The sequence below is a fragment of the Leuresthes tenuis genome, unplaced genomic scaffold (genome assembly GCF_036924035.1).
Source record: "Leuresthes tenuis unplaced genomic scaffold, fLeuTen1.0.hap1 SCAF_13, whole genome shotgun sequence".
NCBI classification, from domain to species: domain Eukaryota; kingdom Metazoa; phylum Chordata; class Actinopteri; order Atheriniformes; family Atherinopsidae; genus Leuresthes; species Leuresthes tenuis.
Genome location: NW_027325367.1, coordinates 8,503,801 through 8,523,853, shown reverse-complemented (window position 1 = coordinate 8,523,853; position 20,053 = coordinate 8,503,801). Strand labels below are relative to the sequence as shown.

The 20,053-nt window shown below is 38.2% G+C and overlaps 1 protein-coding gene across 3 annotated transcripts in view; it reads right to left on the bottom strand.

Annotated features, from left to right (window-relative positions):
* gphnb (gephyrin b) overlaps positions 1-20,053 on the bottom strand; it is a 101,209-nt gene that overhangs the window by 36,361 nt on the left and 44,795 nt on the right. For all 3 annotated transcript variants that reach the window (XM_072362519.1, XM_072362520.1, XM_072362521.1), the window contains exons 5-8: positions 16,504-16,598; positions 16,199-16,265; positions 9,984-10,256; positions 8,214-8,348 (exon numbers count right to left, since the gene is read on the bottom strand). In XM_072362519.1, the coding sequence (XP_072218620.1) occupies positions 8,214-8,348; positions 9,984-10,256; positions 16,199-16,265; positions 16,504-16,598 (570 nt within the window). The remainder of the gene's footprint in view (positions 1-8,213; positions 8,349-9,983; positions 10,257-16,198; positions 16,266-16,503; positions 16,599-20,053) is intronic.

Below are 20,053 nucleotides of genomic sequence, written 5' to 3'. Positions count from 1 at the left end.
AAAACTGAGGACAGACAACCCGACTGATGATCAGGTCCATCACAAGATTTTTTTTTTTCTGGTGACACAGGCATGTTCCAAGACGACAACGTCAGGATTCAAATGACTCAAATTGTGAAAAAGTGGTTCAGGGAGTATGAAACATCATTTTCACACCTGGATTGGCCACCGCAGAGTCCAGACTTTAACCCCATTGACAACTTTTGGTATGTGCTGGATTACGGCAGCGGTCTGACTTGGCCCTCAGTATCAGATCTTGCCAAAAAGATCTGCAGCTTCAACTCAAAACAACCTATAATCAAAAAGAGTCTAGAAGACAGCATCATATTCTATACTAAGTATTCGCGAGTCTGTGTCCTGCACTGTTTTGGGTTTAAAAGAGCAGAAGTCTCTCATATCGGCTTACAGATCATTGATCCGTCACACTACAGCTGTCTGTGCTGACGTTATAACAGTAGCTTTGCTTATAGCCAAAGCATAAATCATTCATCTCCTGCTGACAGATCCGCTCAGTTTGTCAATGATCCTCTGTCACCGCTCATTTAAAAGTGATGATTCTGTGATCTGTGTACAGACCAGGCCTAAGCCAAACTGCGTATGCAGTTATTTTTCATGCTTGTCTCAGACAATGTGCTATCACATTTGTTTTGAATGCTGTCAAACTCTTGCAAGGGACAGATTACTATGCCGATGCCAGGCTTGCACTTTGTAACTTCGAGCACAGACAAGTGCTGACAGGATCTATCAAACAGACAATTATTGGATAATTAAGTCAAATAATCAACAGACAACAATTTACACTATTGATCAGCTACAAAGACATTTATTAAGCACAACCCCAAAAGGCAACCTTCTTGTAAATGTTATACTGTATATGTCTCTCAGAACATGATGAATATATTTTTAACAATTTATGTTACTTTATGTGTTTTAAATTCTAAGTAAGCACGTTTTAGTATTTTTAATAATTTACCAAAGTTTGTAAATGTATGCCTGTTTGCACACATGAACTCATTCTAACATATTCTTGTCTTAACCTTCATTGTGCAAGCTAAGCTGTCCGTGTTGAGGGCTGTGAAAGTGGTATGGTCTGAATTTCAAAACCCCGCTATGAGGGAGGGAGCTGTTGATTTCTATAAGCCCCGGCCTTGGCTCCAAAGCCATACATCAAACCATTAATCCCCCCCCCAAAAAAAGCAATAGGGCCAGTGGAGCAAAATGAGGCAGCGATTCCTCCAGTACGTGCACCTGAAAGAGTTTGTGCAAAGGCACCGTGAAACAGTGAGAGCACTGAATATTTAAATCAAAAAATCTGCCAATAATTGTCAAGTTGATGGGCCGTTTGGAACAGTATGCATTGCACAGAGCCTAAGTGATCAAGGTGACGGCTCTGATGGAAAGTGATATAGAAGGATAATTATTTCATGCCTCACATTCACATAAGAAATTGGTCAAATTTTAATTGTAAAGTCAAATATTGTTTGTTCCAGCTAATCAAAGGACAAAAGAACTAAAGCCTGATATCATGGTAAATTGTAAAATAAGCACAAAAGAAAAATAATTTTATCAGGGGTGATGAACATGAGTTGTTGCACTCAGTATGGCAGTCAAAGTAAGTTTACATGGTGTCTGTTGCATCTGCACCACATTTAAGTTCCTTCCAGTGGGACAGAACTGGTTATCCATCGAACCAGAGAAAGGAGATTTGTAACATGTCTAATTCTGCAAAACGTATACAAAGTCTTTCAGTCGAGGAGCGATGTTTCTCATTCTGTACGATGTTGTTTTTTTTCACATATATACGCAATGATTTTATTGTCAATTAACATGCGCCAATTACTTAAACATGTCAATTACATTTTTTTAAAGATTTCTGTCATATTTCTGTGTTTTAGTGGCAGAGAAATCAAGGTTTTCACGAACACTTAAACACTTAAAAACACTTAAAAAACCCCAAATGTGTTGTTAGATCAACATGTTTCTGTTTGAGAACGTGATAAAGGTCCAAAAACCCTGTGGATTTAGAAGGTTATTTGCAAACATCGTTCAGATTTTAGAATCCAAAAGATTCTAAATACAGTAGAAGAGCATTGACTTGTAGTTAAACACAGTAACTACAACTAAAACTCAACACAGAAAGGAGTGTGGAACTGAACAACACAGTGAAAACTTATATGCTAACTTTCTGGAGAAACAGTGCTGTGATCGCAAAACAGATAATATTAAAAACATTGAACATTATTGGATGTTTCTGCATTTTAGTCCCCCAGCAAATCAAATCAAACCACACAAACATCCTAACCAACATTACTTCAGTGAGAACAGGAACAGGAGAGAAAACCCCAAACACACACAAATACACACTAGCAACCATCCTCTGAGTCAGAGCCCCATATCCCATATGCTTCATTAATCCAAACTCAACATTACATAACTGTACTAAATGCTCATATGGGTGGAAGGGTACAACAACCCTTGCCATATCTTGTGCATGTGTGAATTCCTACAGATGCAAATCTGTCTGTGAGTGTAAATATGAGACAGCGTGTCAGAGAAAGAAAATCTAATTACACGAGTAGTCGTGGAGCTGCTCAGTTTGTAATTCCTTTTGTACGAACTCCCATTACTTAGCTGTGTGTGTGGTGCATGTCAGATTGAGACACTTTCTCCCTTAAGTTTGATTTTGTTTGTGTTTGTTTGTGTAGGTGTGGGTGAATTTCCGGTTTTTGCTCTGCAGACAGACAGGCTTAGGCATCAGTTGTGAGTATGTGCTCATCTCTGTGACTTAATCCTAAAAAGAAGAAAAAACTATAGAGCTCCATTGACATATATAACCATTTGTACATACACAACATTAGCATACATGCAGAAAAAAGACTTACATAAACTGTGAGTTTGTGTTAATTTAAATCCACCTTCACTATTGCTAAATTACAGGCCATCCACCAGAAAATAGAGTCACACACTGTCCCATAACTTGGCAAATGTTACTTGAGTTGTAAGTGGTGCATGACCTGTGTGTGTTTTTTCTAAATGCTACTCTTTGGTAGAAGAGCATTGACTTGTTTGTGCTTTGCCTCTTTTGGCTGTGCTGTTAGAATGCAGCAGCTCTAGCACTGAAGAGATTAGGACCTACTCCATACCCTCTCCTCTCAAAGCCACCACGCAGCGCTGCTTACAAACTAGCACAGCCCACAATGGCACATGAAATGCATCAGCGAACAGAGCCATGTTGGCTCTGGCTTTGGCTCCAGGGATATTGTGTACACACCGTCGTCAGCTGCTTGCAACGTGGGAATTTCAAAGAACATATGGCTGCTTGTCGCTGGGAAACAGCCTGTGCCAGAATCTAAACAAGTGAAGAGCTATACCTCCAAAAGCCATTAACTGTCTGTTATCTGCTGCACACAAAGACACACATGTCCAGACACTTGCGTCACATGCAAACACTGACTAATGTGGTTGGCTTGTGATTGTGACAGGCTGGATCATTAACAGAAAAAGGCTTCACTGAGGAGACGTGTGTGCAGATGTGCATGTTGTGTGAAGGAAAGGTGGACAGGGGTCACTTCACTACATCAGTGAAGCCAACTGCAGCATTAAAGCTTGCCATTGTCTAATTATTCACAGATCCACAGTCCGTATCTCAGCTCGGGTCAAAAACACCTTGGCTGAGTATGATGCTCTCTAACCGTGATCAGTTATACGAGTGGGTAAAGGTTTCAACAAGCTGGAAGGCAGAGCACAGTAGAGATGAAATGAGAAGATTAAAAATGCTTGGGAATGAGAAGATTAAAGTAAATAACACTTAATTCAATAAGAAAAGTTTATTTAATGGACTTTTAGTGCTGTGTTAGTGTCCAAATGACACACTATGCACTGTAAGATAGCGATGCTGAAGTGTTATCTGTCTCTATGCAGAAAACAACGGCTCAAACCGATGGAAAACAATTCTACTACAGATCAAAAGCAGATAACCAAAGCCAGAGCCATTGAATTTGCTTTTGAACAGTTTTTTTCCATTCAATTAAAATTTTCCTGGGGTCAAATCAAATACTAACATAATTTGTGTGATAACCAGAGGGAGAATTAGATATAGATTTGCCCTAGTTGATGGAAAATGATATTTATTATATATACATATTGTAACGACCCAGAGTAAAGTTAAAAGCATGCAGTTGGCTGTCTCCTCCTCTCCCTGTCAATCACTGGACCGCAGTGTCCAGGATAATGCAAAAGCAGCAATGTGCAGCCATTATTTTAATATGACTTTTCTGTCCGCAGAGCAGCAGTTTCTAACTCAATGAGCAGCCCAGTTGCTGAAATAAACTATTGACATTTTACATTTCCTGAAACCACAGATGTGTGCTATCCCATTTTTTTAAAAACCAAAACAGCTAGGAGACATTCCATCTCATCTTCTTAATTTGTGACAGAATTGTGCAGGGTGCAAGGTTTTGAATTAATTCCAAATGATGGTTTTTCAGAGTGTTTACCAAGTGGATTTAGTGCCTAAAACAAATCAGTGACTGAGAATAAAACATATAAACAAAACAAAGATTACACTCTGCAGTAAAGCTATGATCTTCAAGTCAAACTCACATTCCACTGCCATCCCTGCAACCTTAAAATGCAGAATTATTTACTGGTTGAATGGGCATGAGCCCGTGCAGTATTCAATAAAATGTGTACAACAAAGGTTTTTGCAAAAAAAGCAGTAATTGCAAGATTGACATATTATCTCACAGTAAATCTACAGTAATCTGCTGTATTTCAATATCATCTAACTGTGAATAGAATTACTGGAGTTTCACCACACCTCCAACCTGTTTGTGTTGATCTAAAAAGCTTGATAAAAACTTTTACTTTTGCGTTCAATTGCTGGCCATCCATATAAACTCAAGACCCTGTCAAGGAGTCCCATTTTTTTAAATGATAAAATAAGCTATTGTATCCCTATTATGTTGATAAGTAACAAATAATCTAACCAATCTACCACTACTCATCATCACATGAAGCCAAAGTTTTAGAGAAAAGTCTCACCTGAGTCAAGTTTAACCAACAAGCCAATCCATGCTTCTCAATTGTGCTTCAAGGCCAGTGCATCACTTCCTATCAACCAATCTGTGCTTACAGCAAACATTTGGACTCATGGTGTCAGAGCTTCAGTCATCCAACATGTGGGTAAATCAAACACAACCTGAGCAAATTAATTGTAAACATAATTGAGTATGCACAGAACCACTCAGCACAATAGACCTATGATATGCATGATATCTTTGTCATAATTCATGAGTTTTGCTATTACAAAACACCGCAACATGTACAATATGGTAAATTTACAGCTATCAGCCGCAGCGTAGAGATTACAACTGCAGCTGGTTTCCAACTAAGCAGGATTTAACCTGAAAATTTCTCACCTTTTCTCACTTACTGCTTTATCATCTCATTACCTGCTGCTCAGTACTTCACACCATGACTTATTGGATTATTTTTACTGGATGAACCTCTGTACAGTATGTATCTTGATATCTATATTTCCAGTCAGACTTTTTAGTAACAGGTTGGCGGTGGTAGGGGTTATTGTCTGACCTTTTTCCATTCTATGAGCACCCAAACACAGCTCAGCAGAAAGCCTTCTTAGCTGCTCCCTCTGCTGCATGACCCGTCTATGCACTCGCCCTCCCTCCCTCCACCTCTAACATCCCATCCCTCTGTTCCCATGGCAACAAGCTCATCTGTTCCCATGGCACCTGCCTGCTGTCCAGGAGACACATGGAGACGTGACACTGACAGATGAAGTGAAAGAGAGAAGGAGAGGGAGACAGAGGGAGAGACCTGACGCCATTTAGCTTTTTAAAAACCTGCAGGAGGAATCTGTTAAAACACAGAAGGATACTTGGACATTTTCTATGGTTGGCTTGTATGGAGTTGTGTGTTTCTACAGCAGAGTCACAACAACAAAATGTGTGGAAATAAGAATATGAGGGGACAAAATGTTTAAGTATCCCATTAAAGCCAGGACACATAAAGCATACTGTGATTACATGTTAAAAAAGCTGCAATGAAACTTGGTAAACAATAATGTACGCATCCAAGCATAACAACCACCTGCTGTCTCTATAAACACACGAAAACACACTCACACACAGAGGATTTATAAAGCAACAAACACATAACAGATACGCTTTGTGATGCTGAGACGTTGAAACGAGTCAGTGTATTTGTTTGTGTGCATACTGTGGTGATGTGTAACAATGCCCTGTTTTAGATAACCTAAATTAACAATAAAATGAATACAAATAAAACATATTCTCATTCAGCAAATCAAAGAGATGATGACAGAAAAAGAAAAGCATTTATCCCACCAAAACAAAAAAATGAGAGTCCCGGTTAAAAAAGCTTGGCATTTATCCGTGAGAGAGATTCCTGTTGAAATCAATATGACAAGACAAAATAACAGCAGGCCTAGAGCATGATGAAGACAGCTGCGCAGAGGGAGGCAAACGGTAGGTCTGAAAAGGGAAGGAAAATGGACTGGAAAAGACTTAGTGTGTAAAGTGTACTTCCTTGTTGTCTTCATTTCATTAAGAATTTTATGAAGGTTTTTAAAGTTGTCAGCTTGGCACTTTTGAAGCACCTCTTTCTTACTCAAAACAAGTTTTGGTTTCAGATTTGGATTGAAGATTACATTTAAAATGAGGATTCAGGTTTAATTTAGTTCAGTTTAGTTAAGACACCGAAATTTAAGTGTGACATTCCAAATTGCAGCAAGAATCAAATAAATTTCAAGCATCAGAGTTTCTCTAGATTCTTGACTCAAGGTCAACTTATCAGTTCAGTTTTTGTTAATCAATGCCTGAAGGTTGCTCACGATGGAAATAGTTTGTGCTGACAGCTTAGTAGCTGTTGTGATTTCCGTCAGTACCTCCTTATGTTAAAAGAATTTGGAAAATGACTTAGTTTCTCAAACTCATGTCATTCTAAGGGCATCAAATACTGATGTTTGTAAAGTCCCAAATGATTTGATTGGGGTAAGGAATGTTTTTTCATAACATTGACCTTACACATTGAAAAACAATGCTAAAGGATACCCTGTATTTTGAAGTTTGATGACATGGGGGACCTACAAAGCAGTGGAATGTGGTTAGTTAGAAAATGGGTTTTACAGGTAAATACATGCTATTGAGTTAGGTTGCCTGGCAACCTCACAGTGATGACAAGATTTGAGGAAGTCTGTCGTTCCACTGAGAATACAATAGTAACAGCATGTAAAACCACAGCTTGTTGTTCCACATTTTAGTCTTTGAAGGGGTTTAATAAACAAGGTCTAACGTTAATAAAAATGTATTAGATGTAGGAATTTGGGAACCTTATTGTTTAATGAATTAGCTTCTGGGTTCTGGTTCATTACTTTGGGTTTATTACTTTAGATGACACCTGATAACATCATTGTTGCATTTCAGTCAATACATTCTATCTCTTCTTCTCTCAATATGAACTGTAAACCTGCATGGAGCCAAAGCCTGCTCAGACGTGATGGGTTAATAGCTTATACCTTAAACAGATTATTAATAGAGCTAACAGCACTAAAATCTCGTCTCTTAACTACAGATATCTGTGTATTCATACTCTGGTGCAAGAAGAAATAAGAATAGCCAGGCTATTGGTTTGCTGGCTAAATGATGGTGCTGTAGGTGCACAATATGCATTTTCCTAACAAGCTAACCAATGAGTCTATTAGCTTTTGTGTAATCTTTTAATTAACCATTTCAAGGTCAAGAACTCCTAACAGCTACTCAATTTACATGTTGCAGCATGCACCATCTGCAGCAACAGAAGAATCTGATCTTTGGTAATTTCTTTTAACCAAAAAAGCCATATATCTAATATGACACAAGCCCATTTTTAACTGGATCTGTTGTTTGTCAATTTGGAACCAACTATAATAACTGAGGTGAAGATCAAGATAGACCTTCTCACAACAGCAACCAAGCTGTGTGTGACTGATCTGAACTAATGATTAAAGTTGATGACGAAAGAAGCAATTATGGTGAATAATAGAACGTGAATAAAAAAAACAATTCAAGTCCTCAAAAGAGGACCTGAGAATAAGTACAACAGTGATCATTCTGCATATGCCTAAATGTGTGTTTTGCATTTTCAGATATTACTTCCGAAGTCTGTGTGAGTGTGGCCATGCGTGGACTCACTTTGGGTGTGGGACAAGAAGCAGTAGAAAGGCGGGAGGTGGCCTGGGCACGGGGCGACTCAGATGGCGTGGTGCTAAGAGAGGCTGCATCCCTGGGCAACACCTGAACACCCCGCGAGATAATGGAGTCTGGGATCTGAGATCACACACAAACACACACACACACACGCAGACAAACATGCATATGAACACCACACACACAAAGATAATAAACCCATAACACACATACTGATATAGAAGATTCAAAGAGACACACGTATACATAATCCACATACTTCAAATATGTACTAAGGTGCACAAACCAACAATATCAACTAAATGTTTCAGTATTTCTAATATATCAAACTCATACCACTGTGCTGATGAAGATGAAAGACAAATTACCTCAAAACAATGACATGATGACAAATGATGCCAGGGATGGTTGAGATTTTGGGTGGTGGAGTCTTACCGAGATTTATCTATGACTGGACAATGAGGTACGATGCTGCCCTGAAAACAGAGCCGTAAGGTAGAGTCCGGGCTGCAGACAGGACAGGACACGATGATGGACATGGACACATGCTATTGTAGATGGCAGCAGCAAGCATAGCTTCAAGATGTAATATGTCAGGTGCATTGTATTAAAAGTGAAAGCAGTACAAATACCAGCATGCACTAATCCAGAATCATCCAATTTATTGTGGACCCACAATTAATTATTTGACCCAGGATTAGGAAGTGCTATGGAGACATATGGCTCTTGATGGTACATAAACACACAAAGTAGACACACAAACACATGTAATGAGATGCAGACAATCATAATGTAATAAAGAAATGTGAAAGGTTTAGTTTCCTATACTTTAAATTAAGCTACCTGTCAACACCTTCAAAAACAATGATGCAAGAAACTTTTTAATGCCAGGAAGCAACACTGGGCTCAGACATGTCTTAATAGCAAATAGATTCTATATGTAAAGTCAATTTTTATAATCTTTGAGATTTCTATTTGACACTTTTGACTTTAATGTTTTGTCTTGTTCTGTAAAGCACATTGTGTTGTACTTCTGACTGAAAAATGCTATAAGATAAAGATGAGTTGAGATGTGAGCACAAAATACAAGAACGTATAATTCATATTTCAACAAGTCCATTAACTGAAACCTAATTCAAGTTGATTTTTTTATAAATGCCTTTTATCTCAGGTCCATGCTTCAAATGACATGGATAAAAACAAACAAAAAAAAATGTAAATGCAAAAAGAACCAGAGCGGACTGGACATAGTAGTAAGAATGGGCTTTACAAATAAGTGTAAAGGATTCTGATGCTTTTAGCCTACAACTAAATATTTAGATATCATGGAACATGTCCCTAGATATTCCATTTAAAGTCTGCAGACTTTTAAAGGACCAAGTACCCATGAGGCGTCTTAAAATATCTAACAAGGAGAAACAAAGAAACTAAAAAAACAATCTAACTCTTAATCTGTACCACAGCAAGAGCTGAGCAGTAAATTTATCACTTGAAAGCACTATCTGACCAATGTTTGACGATCATTAGAAATTCTGATCAGCAGTAATTACTGTATGCATTAAAAACTTATTATTTTCCATAATCAAATAATATATCATGTCTGGTAATGACTGATGTTGAAGTTCTAAATGAGCAACTATTAACATTTGCTTGTATGAATGACGTGTGAATATGTAAAGCTGAAATGAACAAAAACAGATTCAAGGGCAACAACTCATTTGAACAACAGACTCTCCCCTCCTCTCTGTCCTGTACCTTAGCTGCAATGGATGCAGCAGTGATGTGGGAGGAAGAGCTGTCCTCAGTTGATGCTATGCCGCTGTCCTTCTTCTCCTCATCCTCTTCCTCGCATTGCACGCCTTTGTCCTCTGTCTGGCGGTGTGGCGAACTGTTGGGAGGGGGCGAGAGGGGTGGCGGTGGTGAAGGCAGGTCCTCCAGCTCGTCCGCTGCCTCCTTTACCTTCACCACTGCGTCCCGAAGGAGGTCGATGGCGTGCGGCAGCGCTGGGAGGATGAACTGAAAGCATTCCTGGAGGGTCCAAGTAAAGTTGTCTTTAGCTGGTTTTTAGATAATTGTTGAGTCTCACTTCATAGCTGCCGACATATTACAAAATGAAGGCTGGTGAAACACAGTAAGAGTATTATTACAAGCACTTTAATGGATTACATGTTCAAATCAACAACATAATGTAGAGTTAGGGTAAAGAGTAAGTATACATTTCTCTATTCTAAGGTTTCATAAATAATAATAATGAAAAAATCTGGTCCTTACCATGTCTTAAAATGAGATAAATACAACCTCAGATGAAAAACACATGGCATATCATACTGTGTCAATATTCATCGAACATAAAGTAAGTCAAACTGCAGAAGCAGTGAGTGGAAAAACTAAGTATAGTCCATGAGTAAACAGCTTATAAAACTATTTTAGCAGCAATAACTTGAAGTTATTGAAGTCAGTCTCCCACATTGTTGTGGAGGAATTTTAGCCCAGTTTTCTCGACAGAGCTGTTTTTGTTTTTTTGAGGTTGGCAGATATTGTTTATGTACTGGTCTCTTATGGTCCCACCACAGATTAAAGTCCATTACAAAATCTAAATAATTTTCTGTCTCAACCATTCTGTTGGACATTTGCTGGCATGTTTGAGGTCATACATTGGTATACAGGGGGGATCAAGTTCAACACAATGACTGCAAGGTGCCCAGGTCCTGTGGCTGCAAAACAAGCTTAAATCATCATCCTTCCACCACCATGCTTAGCAGTTTGTATTAGATGTTTGTGCTGAACATCTCCTCTTTGGCCTTGTCTGTTCAAAGGACATTGTTCCAGAAGTCTTGCGATGTACTCAGTTATTTTTAGTGAGAGGAGGCTTTCTCCATGGGTAACCATTCCAAGATATACTTACTATATATATATGTACTATTTTTCAAATCACACAATCTTGGACTTTAACATTTAACATCCTAACTGAGACCTCGAGAGTCTGAGATGGAGCTCTTGGCTCTTTGCAGTTTCTCTGACCTTGGGGTGAAGTTGTTGGAACGTGCACTCTTGGGAAGATTAGCAACTGTCTTGAACATTTTCCACTTGCAAATAATCTTTCCCACCAAATGATTTGGAAATGACCATACAACCCTTCCCAGATTGAAGGACAGCACTAGTTGCAAAGATCATTGCTGATGTCTTCCCTCCTTGAAATTGTGTTGACACACACCTGAACGCTTCAGATGAGTAAAATATCAAACTTCTGCTTTTAAAGAGGTGCTGACACTTCCTGATGAAAAAACTTTTCTTCAGTATACAGTACTTGAAAACTTAACTTAAGGCATACTTTTTGTCCACAAAGGATCTCTCCATTCCATTAAATGAGAGCTGAACTAAGGTCAATAAAACTAATTTCCAGACAAGTTGCTGACCAGCTCACACTGCCTTTCATCTGCTGTGAATGTGTTTTAGAAGTTGGTGTCACATTTAAAGCCAAAGAGCAAAGAAAAGATTTTTCCCTTTAAGCATTTTAAAGGCTTTAGGTATGAAATATTTGTGCAAAAAATGTCAAATTAGGTCTGAAATGATTCGTGAGTAAATATTAATTTAGTTTCTGGAGTTACACATTGTTGACTATGACTATGATGGAATTATTACTACTTTCAGAAATATGTGACAAACAAAGGTGAAACCTTTCCTGTAAAACCTCAGCATATCACATCGCCTCCTTCTGGTTACATTTCTACTAGCTCTCTGCTCCTTCCCTCATCCCTCCATCCCCAATTCCCTCTCTGTATCAGTGTGCCTGTGGATTCCCCAGCTAAGCTAAACGGTCCATTCTCTTCTCTCCCAAGACAAGAGCTAATCTGTGAAATAATTTATCTTACTGTGTATTTTAAGCAATGAGGGGATACATACCCCCCCCCCACACACACACACTTTATACACTGGCAAAGAAGGCTTTAGGAGCAAGCTTTTGAATCAATGTTCTGTTTTTAATGTGCAGATATCTCAGGCTGGGTTAAACTCGACAGTGTTAACCTTAATTTAACTGAATTCCACAAATCCACATTAGAATCTATGCAGGACGGATGTAGTATCTTCTCCCACTGTGCATAAAGCTTACAAAAAAAGAACAGGGGGACTCCTAAGTTCAGCAGATAAAGGAGATTGAATTGGTTAATCTCAGTAGTTGACTGTGAAGCCGCAAGCTAACCTTTGCACTCTTTATCCTCACCTTTCCTAACACACAAACACACACACAAAACCCTACTGAAGGCTTTTTAGGGCTCTTCCTGAAATGTTTGAAGCCCAGATCTAAGCATTTTGGAAAATGAGGAGAAGAGGACTGGGTGGGTAGAGATACAGGGGAGAAGGATTGGTCAAAGATAGTGTTAACAGCCTGGAGACATTCCTCCTTTTCCATTTCATACTTTCATTGTGTGCCAGAGAAATTTTTCAGGTATATCAGGAGTTTTATTTTTTTTTCTTCTCTCATTCGCTGTTTTGTCTTGGAGGAGAGTAACTGTCAAGACCACTAAAGAGCAGAATCTCAGGATATATTGCCAATGAACAAAAGTGTGAGAGAGGGATGCAGGAAGAGAGGAAAGCAGTGCTGTTCTGAGGGAAAGTTGCAGGGGAGAATAAAGAGACGAGGAGTGTGAGAGCGCAAGACGGAGAAGGAGACCTATTCAGTGAAAGGGCAAAAAGAGACTCCTTCTAAGGTAGTGACACAGAGCAAAAAAAGCCAAGAAGAAAGGTAAAGAAACAAAAGAAAAAATAGAATAAGGGACAGTGGAGAATTAGAGGAGAACGGGATAGAGGCAAAAAGGAAAAAAAATACCATTTTTCTGTTCACAATATACAGTGGCCATATGGTAATAACATTTTTTTTTTTTTTTTTTTTTTTACTGTGAACCATAACCTGTCTATAAAAGTATAAAGTACAAACAATGAAAATATTTCAGCAGAGACAGAGGCTCATATTAGAGATCGCTTGTCCACAGTCACTGTTAATCAGTCACTGATTATCAGTGATTATCACTGATAATCAGTGACTGTGGACAAGCGAGCTCTAATATGAAGTATTATGAAGATTCTGACTCAACAATCAGCAGCTCCTCTAAGCAGCTTCCCAGCACTCAGAGAGTTCAAATAACTAATGACCACAAGGAATAACCAAGCAAGTGTTTTCGGATAGCTCTTCCCTCAGTTTGTTATGTAATTAGGAATTACAGTGAACAGGAATAGTGGAGGTAAGGCTGAGGTCTGAATCTCATTAAAAAAAAAAAAGCAGAACACCTCCAGGAATATTTAGCAGACTCTGGTGTGGAGCATCATGGCAGAGTTAAAAGTTTGCAAATTAAATTTGAACAAGGCTGGCATTTGCGTTCAAATCCTGTTGTCTGATTATGTGAGGATGACTGAATTTTCAGATTTTCATTAGCACCTGAAGCACCTCTCCAAATTTTAAGCACCAAGAACCGAAGACTTTTAGGAGAAGAATGAAAAAATAAGACCTCCAATAAGAAGTGAAAGATTCTTAAATGGTGCATTTTATAATACTGGAGCACAATGACGTGGCGCTAAATCAAAACGAAGAAAATACACAATGACAAGAAGCAGAAGAGAAACAGGACTGACTGAAAAATAACAGATAGTGCTTCTTTACTGACAGGAAAATTCTGTAGCTGAAGGAGAGTGACTTTTGTTTCAACCCTCTAAAATCAGGCAAGAAAAAGGCTGTCAACAAATTGTCTGATCTCAGTACAGCAAACATCAGGGTCTACATTTTCCAGGTCACACTACAATCCAAACTTACAGTAGTAGCTGACAGACAGAGTCCCAGATGTGAAGAGGAGTGATACATCTGGAGTCTTTCACATCCATCTGTAGTGTTACCTGATGAAAACTGCACCGTGCGTATCTTGTAAATATATTCTGGCAATCTGGAAACTTCTGGAAACTTTTTTGCTACTTGTCCTCTATTACTAACACTTCCACTTTCTAAGACATGAAAACAACCAACTCCTTTCTGTCTTTACAGTGGATTGGCTGCACAGTCAAAAGTTTGAAACCATTTATGTGAAGTATATTTGGACAGCTGTAAACTTCCACAGGCCTCATTTCCCCCAAACTCTATACCAGAGGGTGTACAGTGTGTAGTAGTAAAAAGTAACAATTTTTTAAATTTAGAAATGTAGTGTTGCCTGTTGCCTATCTTTGCAACAGATAGAAACATACCTGGTTAAACACTTCACATAATTAGGCACATACAGTTCCTATAAAAACAAATAAGGAGATATAGCATTTAATAAAACGATCAGCCTGTCAGGTCGTATAGATGCTAAAAAAAGAGCATGAGCACTTACCTTATTATACTTACCTTTTTCTTAGTTGGAACTATTAGCTTTCAGGGCATGCAATAGATTTGAGGTGTGGAGTTTGATACAAAGGTCGAAAGCAATATGCTTTTAAGGTGCATCTTAGAAAATGCGGGAAACCATAGTTTCAGGGTTTTACACATAACATGTAATCAGTGTCTCCTCCTTTGCTGCTTTGAGTCATGAAATCTAATAAAGAGGAACAATGCTAAAATGATGGGTTGTTTTTTTTCTCCCAATAAGCATTTTGATGTCAAAACTATTTCAAAATGCAAAATGTTTTAATAAATCTTTTATGCAATTATGATTTCCAGATCAATGCATCTGAAGCTAAAACAAAGTCTTCACAATGTGAAAAAAATAAATAGTCAGAAAAACTGTAAATAAACATTTTAAATGCAGTACTGAAAACTTAACTATTACTGTACAATATACAAATATACTCTTTTTGATATCTGCTTTTTAAGTCAGGCCACTGAGACAAAATGAGTAGTTAAGAAATGCTTAACTGACACTGACAGAAGGAGCTTTGTCTGGCTGGCTCAGCTGGACTTCCCTCTTATCTTTATGACAGGATATCATTGTAATAAAAGCCTTCAATGGGCTGCCTGTGCCATTACCTTTACCTCTGGGTTGATGAGGGAGACACTAATATGGCAGCAGATGGGGGAGAGGTGGTGTAATTGATTGAACGAAGTGCTAAAATCGATCAGGAGAAGCAGGCGAGTAACGAGACATAGACAGATGTGCAGGTCAGCACGACAGAGAGATGGAGAGAGGACACAGCAGTGCGTGGACACATAGTGTGTGGATATAATACACACACATATATATGTATACATAAAGATATATACACACTTTTCCAGTTACAAGATCAATCTCAGTCCACGTAAAATGGACAGTAACTTTTAGAAACTGCAATTCTTTAGTCCACTGTTTCATAACAGAAAAGAGGAATGTAATGGGTTTTTTTCAGAGTTGTGATTTCCCACACAGGTACACTGATTGCAGCAGGATTGGAAAGAGTTAAAAACCAGCAACATGGACGAAAGACAACACTGCAGACAGAGCATCCATAGCCTCATTTAAGCAAACTGTTTGAAGTTGAAAACTTTAAGAAATTTTTTTAGACATCAGAACAGTATCCATCAAATTGAATTATAGTGTGAGATTTAATTGGCTTTGCACGAAAACACCTGGTAAAATTGTCTTGCAACTTTTTACTTTACGTTACTTAAAGTACATTTCAGTAGTCTATACTTTCTTATAACTTTTACTTGACTAAGTTGATCAGCATTTCTACTTTTATCTGTTTTTTCCGAACAAAAGTATATGCACTTCTACTTGAGTAAAGATTGCATGTACTTTTTGCAACCTCTGTACCACAATGTACAGTAAGAAAAAATGTAGCTCTAATGTGCCACTCTCAAAAGTGGCAGATTGAACTGTCCTTAAAAAACAGCAACTGATCTGTCAAACAAGCCTGAGCTCCCCTCCCATGTCAGGCAAATCTGTTTCATTTAATCTGCTTGCACTGCAGGCCTACCTACTGTGCACCAACAGTCACATCCACAAGAAAAAACTGTTTGCAGCGTTTCCTACCTGGGAGCCTTTCTTGCTTCCTGGTAAGTTAATGATGAGCGTCTTCCCTCGGATACCACACACAGGTCTGTAAATGCACAGTTGCTATGAGAAGCATGCTTGTTGACAATGATAGGTTTCTCTTTCTCCTTTAAAAATGAGAGGGTTCCATGATCCTCTTAAACTAAGAAAAAGTGTAAATAAGCTATTTTTAAGGCTCAACTAGAAAACCAACTACCAACCCCTTCTGATCTGACCTAAATTAAAATAATGAACCACATAAAAATCAAATGAGTGATTCTAGAGTGTCATGGTGTTTCTCCGACCTGGAAAGCATGCCTAATGGTGTGACGTTGAGGGATCCCATCAGCATTGCCAGGGACATCCCTGGAGCTTCACGCTCTATCACCTCCTTCGTGGCCTGGAGAGAGGAGACATGGATAGAAGAGTTGTTAGAACAATATACATTAATTAGCAAGTTTTATTTGTTTTTTTTTGCTCTGAATCTTCAAGATTTGTTCACTAATCAAGAATCTGAAAATCTGAGCAAAACAGTAGGGTGCTGCTGTGTGTCACAAGATGAAGGGAAAAATAGTTATGCCTTTTTTTTTTGACTGATTCTACATGCTACCCATGAAAAATATAAATGCGTGGAAATATAGCACACAGTCAACATTTCAAAGTCCGTAAAAAATCCTGTTTTCAGAGTTGCTCAAGTCATATTAAGAGGAGCAAAGTCTCTTTGAGTGTGCTCTTTCGTGTTGTGGTAAAAGTCTGCTTTCTCCCCTCTGTCTACAGTAGATATACTTGTGTGCAAAAGTTAACCCACATATTGTAAAATGCGATCTTTAAATTCTATATCTTTTTTGTGTCTATGGCTCCTTCAGGGCCCAGTGGAGAAAGACAAGATAAATAAATTGATGAAACGAAATATAGGAGGAGAGGCACACTGGTGTGGTGGTTAGCACTGTCTCCTTGCAGCAAGAAGCCTGGAATTTTGAAGAAAATTAATTAATGTAAAAAAAATAAAGGAATAAAAGGAGTCAGTGAAGGTTGAAACACTATAAATGTCAGCACAATACACCACTTTTAATAGATAATTCAAATAAATTATTGCACTGCTTCACAAGGCTTCAATATTCTACCCAAAAAATGTTTTAATTGCTCTTTCTCACAGAGCAGAATATGCAAAGTAGGGACAACAAAGGTGAATTGTGCAACCTTAGAAAACCACTGGGTGTCACACAAGAGCAGCAGAACTTATCTTCAACACAAACCGAGCCGAAATAGAAAGCAAAACCTAACTTGGATCTCATGAAATAGCTAAAAAAGCCCACTAAATCCCAGTAAAAAAAGTATCCATGAGCTTTCATGTTGTGTAACTGTTTTTGTGGGGCTTTCCTTTTCTTTTTTTCCAAAGAAGGTATGTTACTTAAAATGAGCTAAGTTCTTGGGGCTTGGGACAAGCTTCATACTCTGGTAAGAACATCAATAAACCCCAATATTCTTTATTGCTGTATTAAAGTTGTACAATTAGATCTTTAAAGGGAAGATCTGTATTTTCCAAGGTGTGACATTAAAAAAGGTCATAGTATCTTTTTTTATGATTCCATTACATTCAAAATGTTATTTAGCTTTTTGTGCACATAAAAAATCTTTAGTTACAAAACCCAAGATCCACACCAAAGGGAGACTTCCTCTCCCAAATTTGAGACGGCTTCTGAATTGCCTCGTTAGTAGGCCAGGCTTTGCTTCCTGTATCTAATTAAATCACAGGTAAATACATCTGCATAATATATGCCTTTTTGGCTAGTGTGGTATACCACAAAGTAAGAATGAGCAACATCTTGTACGCCATTATCTTTAACCAAACAGCTCACCAATAAGAGCAGAGTGGGCATTCCAGAATGAGAAGATGGGGGATGACAAAAGGTGCTGCAGCAATTTATAGTATGAGAAAACTAATGTGTTTTTGAGCAGTGAAGCATGTTAATCTCTTCAGGTAAAACCCCCAAATAGAATTATGAACCTGTAAAATAAGCACCGGTGATGTAGCCCATTCCTGACAGAAAGATGGCAAAGAAGACAGTGCCTTCTCCTACAGCTTTATGTGTGTGTGTTGGGTGTCCTTGAGTTGAGTGACACTTCAAACGCACCATTAGCAAGGGTGAGAAAAGACTTCAAAGGAGAAAAGCCACTGATGAGCATCTCTGGCTTGGACTCAGGAGAGGAGAGGGAGGATGGATGAGGGAAAGGGAAAGAGTGTAGGAGGTAACCGAGGAAGAGTGAAATAGAGACAAGAGGAAAGGAGGGTATGACTGGATTTATGCTTCATCGAATGCTGTATGCAGCTCACGCTACACAAAGTCACTGATTGAAAAAACTCTTGTATGGGTTTGTTTAACTCTGGTTATTTGTGGTATGTATTCACATTAAGCTGACAGGATGTATAAATTGTGCAATTTGTTCCTCTACTTAAAGAGAAAATTGGTCAGATTTCTCTTAATTACACATGCATGATGAGGGTGAGAGAATGTTCCAGCAAGGGCAGGGGAAGGACTCTGAGTGTATGAAATATCACAAAATAAGAACCGAAGAAAGGCCCACAGAGAAATCCTTTAAATGCAGACTGATCCCATTTCTTTTCAAACATACTGCTACATAGTTAATTCATAAATGACATTAGGATGTTGTTTCTTGTGAGGTAAGAAGAAAATTAAAGACATTTATCACCATTATAGTTATGTAAAAGATCAGAACCCTGACAGAATTCATGCACAAAACATTTCCTTTTAAAGGAGAAATCTTTTTCCCTGATAAATGCAGGTCCAGACAAGTCCCAAATCATTACGCTAATAACTAGAAATCAATACACCTGCATGAGGAATGCTGATAATTAAGTATGCAATCGTTTGATAGGTTTATGTGTGATGGAGCTTAACTGTTTAACCATAAGAGAGTAAAATTTTGATATTTTTAAAAATCTGAAATTTATATGAAACGGTGACTGACAGCAACAAGATGTTCACCAACACTGTTTTGACTTTCATTTCAGTGATTTTTGTTTTAGCAGATGTGTGGTTTGACTGAAAAGTAATATATCATTAGTTACAGTTACAGCTGTTTTTGAGATACCAGAACAGCAGGCTGTCGGCAGTTAGAGTTCCATCGAGAGCTGGTTATATAATTGTAACGAAAAAACACCACCTTTGAAATTTTGTGACCCTACTGGTTTGTGTGTGAAAATATTCCAGTTGACAAATAAAACAATAAAAAACACTGTATAAAAAATGATGAGCAACCAGTCGTGAACATTCAAAATTCAAAAGGTAAAATCATTCAACATTACATGTTTGATTGCATGGATTCACTTAGAATATATGGTCCTATCCAAGTGATTTAAAAGACTAAATCAATATTAACTGCTAATGTAAATGAATCTACAACAGATCTATGTGTATCTAATTTGTTAATGGATACAATGAAAAATAAATGTGCAGTGCTATTAACAAAAACACTATTTAAAGAGATTATATTGGACTTTTTCAGTTTTTCCCTAAATCCCCATGTGAGATGCACCTGTAAAAGGTCTGCAACGTAAGTAAGCCCAAAGTCCACACCAAAGAGAGTTATTCTCTCCCACAGAAGTCACTGCCTCTTGACAAGCTTAAGAGGTTTGTAGTTCAGGCTTCTTATCCTTCACTTTTTGTCATCACCATGAAACATTGCATAATCCCCGCCAAGTGGCTAGTTTGGCACACCTCAGACAAAAAATGAGCAGCTGCTTAGTTTTCCACAACAGAATTTGGCAACCAACGTCAAAGTGACACGCATTACAGGGCGGCACAGTCGTGATAATTGGCCACAAACCAAAAC